Source organism: Triticum urartu, chromosome 5A, assembly GCF_056163025.1.
Source record: "Triticum urartu cultivar PI428250 chromosome 5A, HENAU_Tu73, whole genome shotgun sequence".
NCBI lineage: Eukaryota > Viridiplantae > Streptophyta > Magnoliopsida > Poales > Poaceae > Triticum > Triticum urartu.
Genome location: NC_141877.1, coordinates 619,637,321 through 619,655,481, shown reverse-complemented (window position 1 = coordinate 619,655,481; position 18,161 = coordinate 619,637,321). Strand labels below are relative to the sequence as shown.

At 44.4% G+C, this 18,161-nt stretch overlaps 1 protein-coding gene and 1 long non-coding RNA gene across 2 annotated transcripts; one reads left to right on the top strand and one right to left on the bottom strand.

Annotated features, from left to right (window-relative positions):
- Positions 1-10,476: 10,476 nt before the first annotated feature.
- LOC125529264 (uncharacterized) lies at positions 10,477-11,073 on the bottom strand. Its single transcript, XM_048693669.2, has one exon. The coding sequence runs from the start codon at positions 11,004-11,006 to the stop codon at positions 10,737-10,739; it is 270 nt and encodes an 89-aa protein (XP_048549626.2). The 5' UTR covers positions 11,007-11,073; the 3' UTR covers positions 10,477-10,736.
- A 4,294-nt stretch (positions 11,074-15,367) lies between these two features.
- LOC147973432 (uncharacterized) lies at positions 15,368-15,890 on the top strand. Its single transcript, XR_015603656.1, has 2 exons — positions 15,368-15,514; positions 15,629-15,890. It is a non-coding gene; the product is annotated as an uncharacterized LOC147973432 (long non-coding RNA).
- Positions 15,891-18,161: the final 2,271 nt, after the last annotated feature.

Here is an 18,161-nt window from a genome sequence, read left to right as displayed (position 1 = left end):
TAGAAGAATGATGTGATGGACAAGACCCAATCCTAAGCCTAGCACAAGATCATGTAGTTCATATGCTAAAGCTTTTCTAATGTCAAGTATCATTTCCTTAGACCATGAGATTGTGCAACTCCCGGATACCGTAGGAATACTTTGGGTGTGCCAAACATCACAACGTAACTGGGTGACTATAAAGGTGCACTACGGGTATCTCCGAAAGTGTCTGTTGGGTTGGCACGAATCGAGACTGGGATTTGTCACTCCGTGTAAACGGAGAGGTATCTCTGGGCCCACTCGGTAGGACATCATCATAATGTGCAAAATGTGATCAAGGAGTTGATCACGGGATGATGTGCTACGGAATGAGTAAAGAGACTTGCCGGTAACGAGATTGAACAAGGTATCGGGATACCGACGATCGAATCTCGGGCAAGTATCGTACCGCTAGACAAAGGGAATTGTATACGGGATTGATTAAGTCCTTGACATCGTGGTTCATCCGATGAGATCATCGTGGAACATGTGGGAGCCAACATGGGTATCCAGATCCCGCTGTTGGTTATTGACCGGAGAGTCATCTCGGTCATGTCTACATGTCTCCCGAACCCGTAGGGTCTACACACTTAAGGTTCGGTGACGCTAGGGTTATAGAGATATTAGTATGCGGTAACCAGAAAGTTGTTCGGAGTCCCGGATGAGATCCCGGACATCACGAGGAGTTCCAAAATGGTCCAGAGGTAAAGAATTATATATAGGAAGTGCTATTTCGGCCATCGGGACAAGTTTCGGGGTCACCGGTATTGTACCGGGACCACCGGAAGGGTCCCGGGGGTCCACCGGGTGGGGCCACCTGCCCTGGGGGGCCACATGGGCTGTAGGGGGTGCGCCTTGGCCTATATGGGCCAAGGGCACCAGCCCCAAGAGGCCCATGCGCCAAGAGAAGAGGGAAAGGAAGAGTCCTAAAGGGGGAAGGCACCTCTGAGGTGCCTTGGGGAGGAGGGACTCCTCCCCTGGCCGCACCCTTCCTTGGAGGAAGGGCCAAGGCTGCGCCTCCCCCCTCTCCCTTGGCCCTATATATAGTGGGGGGAAGGGAGGGCAACAAAACCTAAGCCCTGGCGCCTCCCTCTCCCTCCCATGACACATCTCCCTCCTCCCGCAGCGCTTGGCGAAGCCCTGTTGGAATCCCGCTACTTCCACCACCACGCCGTCGTGCTGCTGGATCTCCATCAACCTCTCCTCCCCCCTTTCTGGATCAAGAAGGAGGAGACGTCGCTGCTCCGTACGTGTGTTGAACGCGGAGGTGCCGTCCGTTCGGCGCTAGGATCATCGGTGATTTGGATCACGACGAGTACGACTCCATCAACCCCGTTCTCTTGAACGCTTCCGCGCGCGATCTAAAAGGGTATGTAGATCCACTCCTCCCTCGTTGCTAGATGACTCTTGGTGACACGTAGGAAAATTTTGAATTATTGCTACGTTCCCCTACAGTGGCATCATGAGCTAGGTCTATGCGTAGTTTCTATGCACGAGTGGAACACAAAGTAGTTGTGGGCGTTGATTTTGTTCAATATGCTTGCCGTTACTAGTCTTATCTTGATTCGGTGGCATTGTGGGATGAAGCGGCCCGGACCGACCTTACACGTACTCTTACGTGAGACTGGTTCCACCGACTGACATGCACTAGTTGCATAAGGTGGCTAGCGGGTGTCTGTCTCTCCCACTTTAGTTGGATTGGATTCGATGAAAAGGGTCATTATGAAGGGTAAATAGCAATTGGCATATCACGTTGTGGTTTTGCATAGGTAAGAAACGTTCTTGCTAGAAACCCATAGCAGCCACGTAAAACATGCAAACAACAATTAGAGGACGTCTAACTTGTTTTTGCAGGGTATGCTATGTGATGTGATATGGCCAAAAGGATGTGATCAATGATATATGTGATGTATGAGATTGATCATGTTCTTGTAATAGGAATCACGACTTGCATGTCGATGAGTATGACAACCGGCAGGAGCCATAGGAGTTGTCTTAATTTATTTATGACATGCGTGTCAACATAAACGTCATGTAATTACTTTACTTTATTGCTAACCGTTAGCTGTAGTAGTAGAAGTAATAGTTGACGAGACAACTTCATGGAGACACGATGATAGAGGTCATGATGATGGAGATCATGGTGTCATGCCGGTGACGATGATGATCATGGAGCCCCGAAGATGGAGATCAAGAGGAGCAAAGTGATGATGGCCATATCATGTCACTATTTGATTGCATGTGATGTTTATCATGTTTATACATCTTATTTGCTTAGAACGACGGTAGTAAATAAGATGATCCCTCACTAAAATTTCAAGAAAGTGTTCCCCCTAACTGTGCACCGTTGCGAAAGTTCGTCGTTTCGAAGCACCACGTGATGATCGGGTGTGATAGATTCTTACGTTCACATACAACGGGTGTAAGCCAGATTTACACACGCGAAACACTTAGGTTGACTTGACGAGCCTAGCATGTACAGACATGGCCTCGGAACACAAGAGACCGAAAGGTCGAGCATGAGTCGTATGGCAGATACGATCAACATGAAGATGTTCACCGATGTTGACTAGTCCGTCTCACGTGATGATCGGACACGGCCTAGTTGACTCGGATCATGTAATCACTTAGATGACTAGAGGGATGTCTATCTGAGTGGGAGTTCATAAGATGAACTTAATTATCCTGAACATAGTCAAAAGGTCTTCGCAAATTATGTCGTAGCTCGCGCTTTAGTTCTACTGTTTAGATATGTTCCTAGAGAAAATTTAGTTGAAAGTTGATAGTAGCAATTATGTGGACTAGGTCCGTAAACTGAGGATTGTCCTCATTGCTTCATAGAAGGCTTATGTCCTTAATGCACCGCTCAGTGTGCTGAACCTCGAACGTCGTCTATGGATGTTGCGAACATCTGACATACACATTTTGATAACTACGTGATAGTTCAGTTAAACGGTTTAGAATTGAGGCACCGAAGACGTTTCGAAACGTCGCGAAACATATGAGATGTTTCGAGGGCTGAAATTGGGATTTCAGGCTCGTGCCCACGTCAAGAGGTATAAGACCTCCGACGATTTTCTTAGCCTGCAAACTAAGGGAGAAAAGCTCAATTGTTGAACTTGTGCTCAGATTGTCTGAGTACAACAATCGCTTGAATCGAGTGGGAGTTGATCTTCCAGATGAAATAGTGATGGTTCTCCAAAGTCATTACCACCAAGCTGCTAGAGCTTCGTGATGAACTATAACATATCAGGGATAGACATGATGATCCTTGAGCAACTCGCGATGTTTGACACCGCGAAAGTAGAAATCAAGAAGGAGCATCAATTGTTGATGGTTGGTGAAACCACTAGTTTCAAGAAGGGCAAGGGCAAGAAGGGAAACTTCATGAAATGGCAAATCAGCTGCTGCTCTAGTGAAGAAACCCAAGGTTGAGCCCAAACCCGAGACTAAGTGCTTCTGTAATAAGGGGAACAGCCACTGGAGCAGAATTACCCTAGATACTTGGTAGATAAGAAGGATGGCAAGGTCGATAGAAGTATATTGGATATACATTGTGTTGATGTGTACTTTACTAGTACTCCTAGTAGCACCAGGGTATTAGATACCGGTTCGGTTGCTAAGTGTTAGTAACTCGAAATAAAAGCTACGGAATAAACGGAGACTAGCTAAAGGTGAGATGACGATATGTGTTGGAAGTATTTCCAAGGTTGATCAAATATCGTACGCTCCCTCTACCATCGAGATTGGTGTTTGCGTTGAGCATAGACATGATTGGATTATGTCTATCGCAATACGGTTATTCATTTAAAGAGAATAATGGTTACTCTGTTTATTTGAATAATACCTTCAAATGGTCTTACACCTGAAATGAATGGTTTATTGAATCTCGATCGTAGTGATACACATGTTCATGCCAAAAGATAGTAATGATAGTACCACCTACTTGTGGCACTGCCACTTAAGTCATATCGGTATAAAACGCATGAAGAAGCTCCATGTTGATGGATCTTTGGGCTCACTCGTTTTTGAAAGGTTTGAGACATGCGAACCATGTCTATTGGTGTATATGCATGAAGAAACTCCATGCAAATGGACCATTTGGACTCACTTGATTTTGAATCACTTGAGACATGCAAATCATACCACATGGGCAAGATGACTGAAAGCCTCGTTTTCAGTAAGATGGAACAAGAGAGCAACTTGTTGGAAGTAATACATTTTGATGTGTGCAGTCCAATGAGTGCTGAGGCGTGTAGTGGATATCGTTATGTTCTTACTTCACAGATGATTTGAGTAGATGTTGAGTATATTTACTTGATAAATCACGAGTCTGAATTATTGAAAGGTTCAAGTAATTTCAGGGTGAAGTTGAAAGATCGTCGTGACAAGAGGATAAAATATCTATGATATGATCATAGAGATGAATATCTGAATTATGAGTTTGGCACAGAATTAAGACATTGTGGAAATTGTTTCACAACTAATACAGCCTGGAACACCATAGTGTGATGGTGTGTCCGAACATCATAACTGCACCCCATTGGATATGATGCATACCATGATGTCTCTTATCGAACTACCACGATAGTGTATGGGTTAGGCATTAGAGACAACCACATTCACTTTAAAAGGGGCACCACATAATTCCGATGAGATGACACCGTGTGAACTATGGTTTAGGGAAACCTAAGCTGTCATTTCTTAAAAGTTTGGGGCTGCGACGCTTATGTGAAAAGGTTTCAGGCTGATAAGCTCGAAGCCAAAGCGGATAAATGCATCTTCATAGGACACCCAAAACAGTTGGGTATACCTCCTGTCTCAGATTCGAAAGCAATAAGGGATTGTTTCTAGAATCGGGTCCTTTCTCGAGGAAAAGTTTCTCTCGAAAGAATTGAGTGGGAGGATGGCGGAGACTTGATGAGGTTATTAAACCGTCTCTTCAACTAGTGTGTGGCAGGGCACAGGAAGTTGTTCCTGTGGCACTTACACCAATTGAAGTGGAAGCTTATGATAGTGATCATGAAACTTCAGATCAAGTCACTACCAAACCTCGTGGGATGACAAGGATGTGTACTACTTCAGAGTGGTACGTAATCCTGTCTTGGAAGTCATGTTGCTAGACAACAATGAACCTACGAGCTATGGAGAAGCGATGGTGGGCCCGGATTCCGATAAATGGCTCGAGGCCATAAAATCCGAGAGAGGATCCATGTATGAAAACAAAGTGTAGACTTTGGCAGAACAGCTCGATGGTCGTAAGGCTGTTGAGTGCAGATGGATTTTAAAAGGAAGACGGACAATGATGGTAGGTATCACCATTAAGAAAGTTCGACTTGTCGTTAAGATGTTTTCCGACAAGTTCAAGGAGTTGACTACGATGAGACTTTCTCACTCGTAGCGATGCTAAGAGTCTGTTGGAATTATATTAGCGATTACTGCATTATTTATGAAATCTTGCAGATAGGATGCAAAAAAAAACCATTGTTTCCTCGACAATTTTTGAGGAAAGGTTGTATGTGATACAACCGGAAGGTTTTGTCAATCCTGAAAGATGCTAATAAGTATGCAAAGCTCTAGCAATCCTTCTAAGGACTGGAGTAAGCATCTCGGAGTTGGAATGTATGCTTTGATGAGATGATCAAAGATTTTGGGTGTATACAAAGTTTATGAGAAACTTGTATTTCCAAAGAAGTGAGTGGGAGCACTATAGAATTTCTGATGAGTATATGTTGTTGACATATTATGGATCAGAAATGACGTAGAATTTCTGGAAAGCATATAGGGTTATTTGGAAAGTATTTTTCAATGGAAAGCCTGGATTAAGCTACTTGAACATTGAGCATCAAGATCTATAAGGATAGATCAAAACGCTTAATGGTACTTTCAAATGAGCACATACCTTGACATGATCTTGAAGGGGTTCAAGATGGATCAGTCAAAGAAGGAGTACTTGCCTGAGTTGTAAGGTATGAAGTTAAGACTTAAAGCTCGACCACGGCAGAAGAAAGAGAAAGGACGAATGTCGTCCCCTATGCTTTTGTCATAGGCTCTATACGGTATGCCATGCTGAGTACCGCACCTGATGTGTGCCTTGCCACATATCTGGCAAGAGGGTACAAAGGTAATCTAGGAGTAGATCACCAGATAGCGGTCTAAATTATCCTTGGAGGAATAAGGATATGTTTCTCGATTATGGAGGTGATAAAGAGTTCGGCGTAAAGGGTTACGTCGATGCAAGCTTAACACCTATCCGGATAGCTCTGAGTAGAGATACCGGATACGTATAATGGAGCAACAATTTAGAATAGCTCCAAGTAGAACAGTTATTTGAAATGGCTCCAAATATAGCGTAGTAGCTGCATCTACAAGATGACATAGAGATTTGCGAAGTACATACGGATCTGAAAGATTCAGACCCTTTGACTATAACATCTCTCACAAGCATAACATGATCAAACCCAGAACTCATCGAGTGTTAATCACATGGTAACGTGAACTAGATTATTGACTCTAGTAAACTCTTTGGGTGTTAGTCACATGGGGATGTGACCTTGAGTGTTTGTCACATAGCAATGTGAACTGGATTATTGACTCTAGTGCAAGTGGGAGACTGTTGGAAATATGCCCTAGAGGCAATAATAAATTGATTATTATTATATTTCCTTGTTCATGATAATCGTTTATTATCCATGCTAGAATTGTATTGATAGGAAACTCAGATACATGTGTGGATACATAGACAACACCATGTCCCTAGTAAGTCTCTAGTTGACTAGCTCGTTGATCAATAGATGGTTATGGTTTCCTGACCACGGACATTGGATGTCATTGATAACGGGATCACATCATTAGAAGAATGATGTGATGGATAAGACCCAATCCTAAGCCTAGCACAAGATCATGTAGTTCGTATGCTAAAGCTTTTCTAATGTCAAGTATCATTTCCTTAGACCATAAGATTGTGCAACTCCCGGATACCGTAGGAATACTTTGGGTGTGCCAAACGTCACAACGTAACTGGGTGACTATAAAGGTGCACTACGGGTATCTCCGAAAGTGTCTGTTGGGTTGGCACGAATCGAGACTGGGATTTGTCACTCCGTGTAAACGGAGAGGTATCTCTGGGCCCACTCGGTAGGACATCATCATAATGTGCACAATGTGATCAAGGAGTTGATCACGGGATGATGTGTTACGAACGAGTAAAGAGACTTGCCGGTAACGAGATTGAACAAGGTATCGGGATACCGACGATCGAATCTCGGGCAAGTATCGTACCGCTAGACAAAGGGAATTGTATACGGGATTGATTAAGTCCTTGACATCGTGGTTCATCCGATGAGATCATCGTGGAACATGTGGGAGCCAACATGGGTATCCAGATCCCGCTGTTGGTTATTGACCGGAGAGTCATCTCGGTCATGTCTACATGTCTCCCGAACCCATAGGGTCTACACACTTAAGGTTCGGTGACGCTAGGGTTATAGAGATATTAGTATGAGGTAACCAGAAAGTTGTTCGGAGTCCCGGATGAGATCCCGGACATCACGAGGAGTTCCGGAATGGTCCGGAGGTAAAGAATTATATATAGGAAGTGCTATTTCGGCCATCGGGACAAGTTTCGAGGTCACCGGTATTGTACCGGGACCACCGGAAGGGTCCCGGGGGTCCACCGGGTGGGGCCACCTGCCTCGGGGGGCCACATGGGCTGTAGGGGGTGCGCCTTGGCCTATATGGGCCAAGGGCACCAGCCCCAAGAGGCCCATGCGCCAAGAGAAGAGGGAAAGGAAGAGTCCTAAAGGGGGAAGGCACCTCCGAGGTGCCTTGGGGAGGAGGGACTCCTCCCCTGGCCACACCCTTCCTTGGAGGAAGGGCCAAGGCTGCGCCTCCCCCCTCTCCCTTGGCCCTATATATAGTGGGGGGAAGGGAGGGCAACAAAACCTAAGCCCTGGCGCCTCCCTCTCCCTCCCATGACACATCTCCCTCCTCCCGCAGCGCTTGGCGAAGCCCTGTTGGAATCCCGCTACTTCCACCACCACGCCGTCGTGCTGCTGGATCTCCATCAACCTCTCCTCCCCCCTTGCTGGATCAAGAAGGAGGAGACGTCGCTGCTCCGTACGTGTGTTGAATGCGGAGGTGCCGTCCATTCGGCGCTAGGATCATCGGTGATTTGGATCACGACGAGTACGACTCCATCAACCCCGTTCTCTTGAACGCTTCCGCGCGCGATCTACAAGGGTATGTAGATCCACTCCTCCCTCGTTGCTAGATGACTCCATAGATTGATCTTGGTGACACGTAGGAAAATTTTGAATTATTGCTACGTTCCCCTACAGCAGCATCATCAAGTCTAGTTCCAAATGAGAATCATCACAATATAAATCAAAGGTCTTATGTATACCTTAGGAACTACTAGTGCACTTGTGAGTCTTTTCTAGCTCTTGGAAGCTCTTTTCGTACTTCGGGTCCATTCAACTTTATTTTTCTTTTTTGGCCCAGCTATTTCCATCGACCTGAAAATGCTTGAGAATCTTTTATGAATCGATAGATCAATCCCAAAATACTTTAAACTTTAGTCATTGTGTTGTGTTGTTGCCAGTTAAACACTATAGTGATTTTTGCGGGATTAACGGTAACTAGAGATGACATGTCCCAAAGATCCTAATTCCTCAAGTCAGAACTCACAATTACTAAACATACCATATAGCTGGAGTTTCTTGAGTTTTCTCCACTACCCGATTCAAGATATGAGCATATTGGTCGGTTGACTTTGATTAGATGAGGATGTTATGTATGAATACCATGATGAACTATACATGTACTCCATGTATACTTTGTTCATAAGGTTCACAAAGTACACTATTGTGTTGGTTAGTGCGAACGAAATCATCGTGCACTCCTACATGCCATATTGATTGAAAATGCAATCCTCATGATGCCAGTTGGTGGTATTAGGATCATATAATGACCTTCCTTTGTTGGCCCAAGTGTAGTGGTTTCTAGGACATCAGCGAGTTTCCCTTAAGTATGTGGCCTGACTGCCCGAGGTTTATCAAATCCTTAGGAGAAAATGGCGGGGTATCTTCTCCCTTCAGGTATCAGTGAATCAAATAAAAGCAACCTACTTGTGCACCAACAATTCTAGTGTGCTTTTCAAACACATTGATCATGATAGCTACCACAGGTTATATAAAGTATTTTTTTTATTTTGGGGTTAATTATTACTAACTAAAAATAAATGTGAATGTAATGGGATTGATATTTTGATGATTTTCTTATGGAGCAAATTGGACTGGGAATCCTCATCTACTATATAAAAATAGCTAGCCCCCATTACTAGGAATTATCTGCCTTCTTATTGAGCCACATCATTCAAATTAATTCAGCTGTTGGACATACTAGATTAGTCAACAATAATCATCGGACGCTGCACCAAGCGCATGTGGTAACTGACGCATGCGTGCAAATCAGTAAAGTACTAAAGTATGTTGACGCATGCATGTAGCTCACAACACGGTGCAACATGTAGCTCACATCGGATCCACATTTTTGGATTTTATCTGACCTGTTGGAGTCTTTGGACTAGATTATTGTGATGTGGGGTGAGTTGTCACATCCCCAGTTTAGTAAATAGTAATAAGAATTTGTCATGTGAATCATGACCATTATTCATAACATCGTTTGTTTGAACTTGAAATTGAAGAGAATTCAAAGCCTCATGTTTAAAAGACAGACACATCTACTCTTGTTCAAGGTACCCTAAATGCCCTTCAAAAGTTCTAAGATTCTTGTAGGGTCTTCACCAATATGTGTGTTGCTCTATCTAAATTATCAACAAATTGCTAATTTAGATGAAAGAGCATTAGTTTGACCGGTGTGCGTTACATAGAGTAGACCCATATTTACTGAAAGTCATCTTCTGCTCGCAAGCTCATTTGAGCTCGTGATGAACAGTAAAATCCAAAAAATGGTTGTTTTTCAAAGAATTCTGATTTTTTTTATGGCAAACTTTGACAAACGTTTTCAGTGCTTGCAAAATTTCATCACGAAATGACATTCGTGATAGTCGTGACAAAACAAACAAAATCAACACTCCAAAATGCTTTGAAAATAACACTTTGGGAGCATCATTTTTTTCTGCCATGACTTCAGTGAATGTCATTTCATGATGAAATTTTGCGAGCGCGCAGAAAAATTGTCAATATTTGCACCCAAGAAAAATCAGAATGTTTTTCTTTTTTGGATTTTACTGTTTACCCGAACTTATTTGAGCTCGGACTGAGGAACACTACGTCCCATATTGAAGTACATTTGGTGATTGTAAAAGTGGTAATACTTAGTTAAATTTTCCTCGCTGGGGACTAAAATATTGCTCGACTTTTTGTTATTTGCACCACCGGTGGTAAGAACAATAGTTAGATTGGCTCACTAAGGGTAAAAGTACTGCTCAACTTTTTTATTAGTTTATATACATTCCAGGCATCTGTAAATTTAGGAAAATACCCATCAGATAGTTACATACACATCCGACAAGATGGAAACAACAAAGCATGTACCCAGTCAAAACAAAGCAATTGATCACGCGCGCGCGCGCGCGCGCACACACACACACAAAAGGCACCATGCACACATAGCCTGCATGCACGACGTAGCTAGCAGCAAAGCTCGACCAGATAGACCACCCACACGGCTGGATCCATCGGCATGTTGTACTATCCGTCTTGCTCGTTGGCGAGCATCCGGCGGTGGACCTTGTCGATGAACTCGGAGGCCTTCCGGTCGATGTCGCGCTCGGCGTACCAGTGCCGGGCGTAGTCGTCGTCGTCGCTCGGCCGCACCCTGTGATGATGGTACCTCTGCTGCGGTGGTGCCGCCGCATGCTGCTGTTGCCGCGTCGCCGCCGTGGCCTCTTCCTCCTCCTGTCTCTTGTTCTTGAACCCGAACAGGGACGCAAGCGCCGCCCTCTTCTTCCCACACCCCATCGCGCAAATCTCTCTTGCTCTAGCCTCTAGCTAAGCTTAGCTCCGTTGCGAAATGTGCAATGGTAGTTTGCTTGGTTGGCTGCACGGAGACATGGTGTGGGTGTGGCTATGTATTTATAGCGGCTGGACATGGCCCACCGCACGCGCGCATTCCCGCCTTGAGTGATTGATTCGTGTGGATGGTTAGGCGAGTGATTTGAATGATTAGAGGCGGTGCAGCCGCGGTTCTCCGTGGTGCTTTTTGACTGGCCACTCCTCGAGCCTCGACCAGGTCGTGTGACCCATTGCCATTTGTTTAGTTAATCCATGGTGATTAGTGTTGACAAGCAAGTGATCAGATGGACACTCGAGCAAGCAAACAGAACTCAAGCAGATGACAAAAGGTGGGAGCTGTTGACTTGGTCGATGATACCGTCTATCGATCTTGTAGAAGTGCATGTTCTAGCTAATGCAACTAAAAGATCGATCTGATAAAAAAGACTAGGCAACACATTATATGTCAATACTTCCTCGTCAGTCGGGTCTTGAATTCAAAACCTCTTAGCTTTGATACCATGTAGAAGTGCATGCTCTAATTAATGCAACCCAAAAATCGATCTGATGCAAGAGATTAGACAACATATTATATGTCAACAGATCTAATCGAAAGAACCGTGCATGCATGCATGCATATGCTCAGCTCAGTGGCACGTAACTGGTGACGCGCACAAAGGTGCACCTACAGGTTGCGATCAACACGTACGGCGTGCATGCATGCACGCACGCAAAGGCCGAGTTGGGCAGAGCAACCGGCCGTGAGCTGAAACAAAAACGAACAGAGCAATCGATACGGTCAGCGCTCTGAACTTGTCAAATCTATGGCGTTCTTGCACACTATCAACTGTACAGGAGTTGAATTGTTCAATCCGACGTGTACACATATATTTCAAATCCTACAAACAGCTTAAATGAGACGCCAATGCCTACAAACAGCTGGCTTAAATGAGATGCTGCAAGGACAAAAGGATTCCCGGGCAACATCTTGTCCAATCTTGAAATCGACAGTCAGTCGAGAAAACGCATCAAGCAAGTGCCATGTTTTTCGTAGTAGGATTCCGTTAGTTGTTGGCTGCATGCTTGGATCTATCTACATGCATGACTGCGTCGCTACGCAGAATTTTCAAAAGGTGCACAAGACCTCGGTAGGTATTCACACCATTGAGCAAACTAACCCCTTTTTTTGTGATTGAGCTAACTAACCTCGTGGATAGTACTCGTAGTAACACCAATCTTTTCTTTTTTGAGGGGTAGTAACACCAATCTACTACACAACAAATTAACTAACCAATCTATTAGTACTATCAAGCTCTGAGCAATTGCCAAGTCACCGTTTGGATTGGTAATGGGGACTGGACTGCGTTCATGAGTTGGCAGAAAGGAGCGAGATCATTCTGCAGTTTATTCAGATCTATACGAATAAATACCTAACCTCACACGTTCCTCCTCGTTCCAGTCTTCCAGATGATCACTTACTAGCTAGAGTAGATAGATTATCAGCCTAGGTACACTTTGTTAACCCATGCACCATTCGTTTCGTCCTGAGCTAATAAGCAAGTCCAACAACAAACACACACGTAGGATGGAAACGGATATACACTACAGTAGCGAGTTCCGTACACACTAGGTTTTTCTTCTATTTCCGATAAATCGGTAGGGGCACCATCTTTTCATTTAGACGAAATATATACTTCCTTCGTCCAGAAATACTTATCACAAAAAAAATAAAAATTGATGTATCTACAACTAAAACTCATCTAAATACATCTATTTTTGTGACAAGTAATTTTGAACAGAGAGAGTATATGACAGAAGACACCTTATTAAGGTAATGCGAAAAAACCCGTGTAGGAGCTCAACCGTTCAGACAATGCCCACAACGTGGTGTAACCGTCAAAAGCATTGGTACACGCTACTTGATGCCTTCAAAAGCCATCATCAGAGCATCTACAATACACCTAATATAAGTTGCCAAACGCTCGCGGACAGTAACCAGGCATACTGCAAATTTCATCTCCAACAACCGTAGTATAGTAGCCATTTCCGATTAGCATTTTCATACAAAACCATGCAGTGCCATGATCTACGTAAACCACTACTGCCAACTAAACTACTCGTCGTCCTCGTTGAAGATGTTCACGAAGTTGGTGCCGGAACCGCCGGCCTCGTGGTCATTGGTGTCTAGGCACACGTCCGGTTCCTCGACCTCCTCCAAGTTGGCGAAGATCTTGTCAATCTCCGCCATTCGCCGGCGGAGGAAGCAGCGGTTGGCCTCTAGCCTCGGCCTCCGACTAGAAGGACTCGAAGATGGCATACTGCTCCGCCGCCTCCTCCGTCTGGGCTAGCTCAAATTCCGCGATGGTGTTGGCCATGTCGAAGCTTGCAGGCATCGGATCTACCTCCGCAGCCTCCTCCTCCTCCGCGTCCTCCTCCGCCAGCTCTGGCTCCTCCTCCATCATGGCAATGTCCTATTGATCCGGCTCCACCACCTCCTCCTTCTCTGGTTGCGGTGAATCCGGAGGCAGGTCAGCAGCAATCAGAGCATCGCGCCTGGCCAGGATCTCCTTCAGAAGCTGCAACCGATGCTCTGGAGTTAGCATGGTGTAGGTGGTGATCCTCTGTCGGGCCATGGTTAGCGGCTATTAAGAGCGAATGGAAGGTGGCGGCACGGAGGGGAGGCAGAGGGAAGGAATGGCAATGGGCTAGGGTAGGCCTGCCGCCGTCCGACTATCCTTAAATAGCCGGACCTGGTCCCTAGGGCGGTACGACCAAGCGGCGCCACGCGGTGCCAAATGCGTCTGCACCGAGAACCGGAGGAGGCGCCCATCGGATCGACGGTTTCCGCGTGTGACCGAGTGAGCCCTTATGGTCGGTCCTACGTGGAAGTGTCGGTCAGTCTGGGCGTTTGGGCCGGATTTGCCAAATCCGGTTGGGTGACGATTGCACGTCCACGCAGACCACCCAGGCATTTGGCGCGGATACGGGGTGGGGGGGGGGGGGGGGGGGAGGGGGGGGCGGGTCCGGTTGTAGATGCTCTCATCACCTCAATGTGTGTTAAACGAGTGCCCGTGAAAATGGCCAATCCTATTTGCCACCTGCAGGCAGCAAATAGTGGATGCGACGCCCGCATGTTGGGCGATTTGGGTCGGCCCGGTTCTGATTTTCTTCTCTGTTATTGCTTTTTCTTTCATTTTTTCTTCTGTTCTTTTTTCTTCTTCACTAGCAGTTCTATTTTTTCCTGTGTGTGGTTTTTTGTTTCGGCTTGCAATTTTCATTTTTTTCCTTTTTATCCTTCAGGTTTGGTTTTTCTTCTGTTTTTATGGTTTTCACATTTTGCGGACTTTTGTTTTTTAGCTTTTGCAATATACAGTGAACATTATTTCTATTGTATATTTTTCCTAATATATGTTGAACGGTTTCAATATAGATACTATAGTTTCTTTTATTATATGGTGAATTGTTTTTAATACACAATGATTTTTTTATATGATGAACATTTTGTCATATACATTGAGCATTTTTGTAATATACATTGAACATTTTTTAATATTGAATTTTTTATAAATATATGATCAATATTATTTAATACACACTGAACTTTCTTTTTTATATTAGGTGAACCTTTTTTTAATATACACTAACTTTTTTATAAAACACATAGTGAATTTTTTTATAAAATATATTTTATTTTAAAATAGGGTTTTAAATGTCTAGCTCCTAAAACGATAGCAGATATCTTTGGTGAAAAACCAGAAAAAAAAAACCGCTCGCCGACATAATGGGTCTGCCCAGTCGTGTCTGGCTTCAGCCAAGGCTCCACTAAAATGAATCAATATGTTTTTTTTATTTTAAAATAGGAAATCAGTAAATGAAATCTGAGAAATAAACAATCCATTCTTTATAAGTTGTATCGTTTTTGTAAAATTCAAACTTTTCTAATTTTGAACAAACTTATAGAAAAAACTTTCAAAAAAAAAACAAACTTATAGAAAAAATATTAAGATCTGCAATACCAAGCAGTATCATTAGATCCATCATGCAATATATTCCCGTATTTTATTTATTTATTATTGAACATCCAGATAGCTTCTAGAAACATGGCCAAAGATAGAAATTTTTAACTTTTGAAAATACACAATTAATGCACCTTATAAAAAGGCAGGGGGGGATGAACTATTCCTTGCCAAAAAAAAGAAGGAATTAATAACCTGCCAAAAGACGTGCATGACCAAATACCTGGCGTTATAATTTCCTACCATTCAATGTACTCCTATATAACCCTGCTTTAAGTTTTGCCACACATGTCTATCTAAACCTCTCTCTATATAGACCACACCAAGTACCATTAGTCTCGGCGAAAACACAACCAAAGAGCAACAAAAACTATTGCAACATCTACATGGAGAAGTGCACGAAACGCCTCCATGCATTAGCGCTCCTTCTTCTCGTATGCTTCGCTACTCATGCACAAGGTAAGCAGTGCATGCTTTACATCTTTTTTTCTCATGTCCCTTCTTAATGTACTAAGGAAAACGAGTACTCCATATCCCTAATGTGCATCATTATTTGTCTTAACAATTCCACAGGCAGTGGCACGGAGTCCGGTGACGCCGAGGCTTTTGCGTGCTACAAGCTTAATGTTTTCCCATCCTGCAATCCAAAGACAAGTCGATGCTACTGTTGTACAATGGATCAGTGCAAAACCCGCTATGGCACAATGGATGAGTGCCAAGCTCACTGTGTAGCTTCGCCTTTGGGTGTAAATGAGCCAGCGGCACCCTCCTCCTCCTCCTCCTATGTACTTCCATGAAAGTGAATGGAGTATTATGTTTGTTTCTTTGAGAAAAAGGTTGGAGCCCAGCTTTTTATAGAAATCTTTAATATGGTGTTCCACTGGGGATACCACTAGCTTTACAACCAAAGTAACCGAGATGAACAAATCGATGCAACACATGCTACAACTAGTACCCGTGGTTGAATACAACGAACCTAATAGGCCTACACCCTCATGCCCCAGCACGTCCCGCCCTTTTAAAAAAAAGAAACCATTTCGAAAAACTAACTTCGTGCGTACACCCTTGGCTCATTAGATCGATTGTTACCTAAAACCTGCCACTAAAGCACATCAAGATGAAAATTTGAAACTTCACCTCCCTCACAATGCTTGTTTCATGGACCGTCTGAAACGAGAGGAACGCACACATCTTTCATCACTAGAGCATGCCGCCGCCGATCCTACTCAAGAACATTCTTACCAAGGCTAGACTTTGGGTGACGACGGGAGCTAAGAAACTAGGGGACATTCTAGTACGTGAGTAGTTGCTAGGTGGCGTGTTATTGTGGGTTGTAAACAATCAAAATCTATTTTCCTCTTAATTAATTGATGAGATAAATCGTTTGCCTCCTTTCGAAAAGAAAAAAAAAAATCTGCTTTACCGCATAGTTTACACTCCGCTTCAATCGACCACCTTTTGTTCATCTCTACTACTAGTAAAGGGGAGTTGGTCGTTGTACTTTCGACTCCACCTCCACGGACGAGACTTGCCTGCTCCCCCGTCGTGTGCCCATCCGTGCTCCCGTCTACATGGCTTGATTTGATTGGAACAAAATAAGCCCCGGCCCCACCCCCTTAAAATCAAGGGGGGAGATGATTAGATTAGAAAGAAAAAAGAAAAAAGACAACCATAGGATTAAGTGGGAGCACGTATGGGAGCACGGAGAGGGAGCAGGCAAGCCGGATCCCGCCTCCACCACTTCCCATGCCCCCTCCCCACATCCTGCATTAACTCAATCAAATCAAATCAAATATTACCGAAATCTCAACTACTAAATCAAAATTTCTCTTGTATTCCCTTACCCACACCCAAATCAAATCAAATCTTACCAACACCTCACCTAAGTCAAAAACTTCCCTTCCCGGCCCCTACTCATACTCAAATAAAATCTTAACAAAATCTAGAATATAATGGGTGCAAGATCTATGTCGGACAATATTGATGTTGAACCACTAGAATATGCATGTCCCCTTTGCAACGCAGGGCCATTTAGCAATTAAGACTAGTTTTCATCTTTAACCTAAACAGGCATACTACATGTCGTCAATTACAGAAATCAACTACTGGAATGGACATATGCAGAACTTAAGCTCGGCTAAGACCTCAGGGTCAGTCCTCCTGGACACGCATATCATGAAGACAAATCCAAACTTGTCCTAGTATTTCGCATTTCATTCTGACAATTCCTGCAACAAACAGTTTGAAGAAACCAGCGGAATTGAGTACAGAAATCAGATCAGATCAATCATACCACAGATGCAAGGCACCGTATGACCTGCACGGTGGTATGACCTGCACGGTGGAATCAGTGGCTGTGGAAAGTACTCCCTCTGTAAACAAATATAAGAGTGTTTGGAACACTATTTTAGTGATCTAAACGCTCTTATATTTCTTTACGGAGGGAGTACAACTGAATGCTCCTCCTTGCTCCATCTGTAGTAATGAGTGATGGCCTGATGATGAAGTGATGAACTAACTGAGACCAACAGACGAAAGAAGAACTAATCAGCAGGAAACGGACTTGGAGACGACGCGCGGGAGGTGGTGCCGATGTGTGGGTGGGCGGCGAAGCCCTCCAGCCATCCAGTCACATCCACCTAGGCCTAATTTGTTCCTTCCCGGTCGCACACATGGCCGGCACGGAGCACACACACCATCCAGAGAGAGAGAGAGAGAGAGAGAGAGAGAGAGAGAGAGGGAGATGGATTCGCCTCGATCCGGTGCTGCGGGCCTCCATTCGTTGCTGATGTGTGCCCACGCTCCGTAGCCGCCGCAAGTCTCGAGAGGGAAGGGAGGAAGAGCACGCTCGGTTTTCTGTCAGGTGAGGGAACCGCCCCGTTGTCCCTAGGCCTCCGCCGCCCGGTTCCCTCAAGCCGCCACCACATCTTCATATACGGACGCCGCCAGGGAGAAGTCGGGCTCGTTAAGTACATCGGAGCGAGGGTGTGAAGGGGAACTGTTTTTATTTGAAGATTTCGAAGGTAAATTTTGTGGAGATATATAGATTCAAGGAAGATGAAGGAACCATCGTGATGGGCTTCTGAATATGGGTGACATCACTACT

Bases quoted from the DNA above. Each gene is read 5' to 3' on its own strand.
- LOC125529264 (XM_048693669.2), bottom strand. From the start codon at position 11,006: ATGGGGTGTGGGAAGAAGAGGGCGGCGCTTGCGTCCCTGTTCGGGTTC.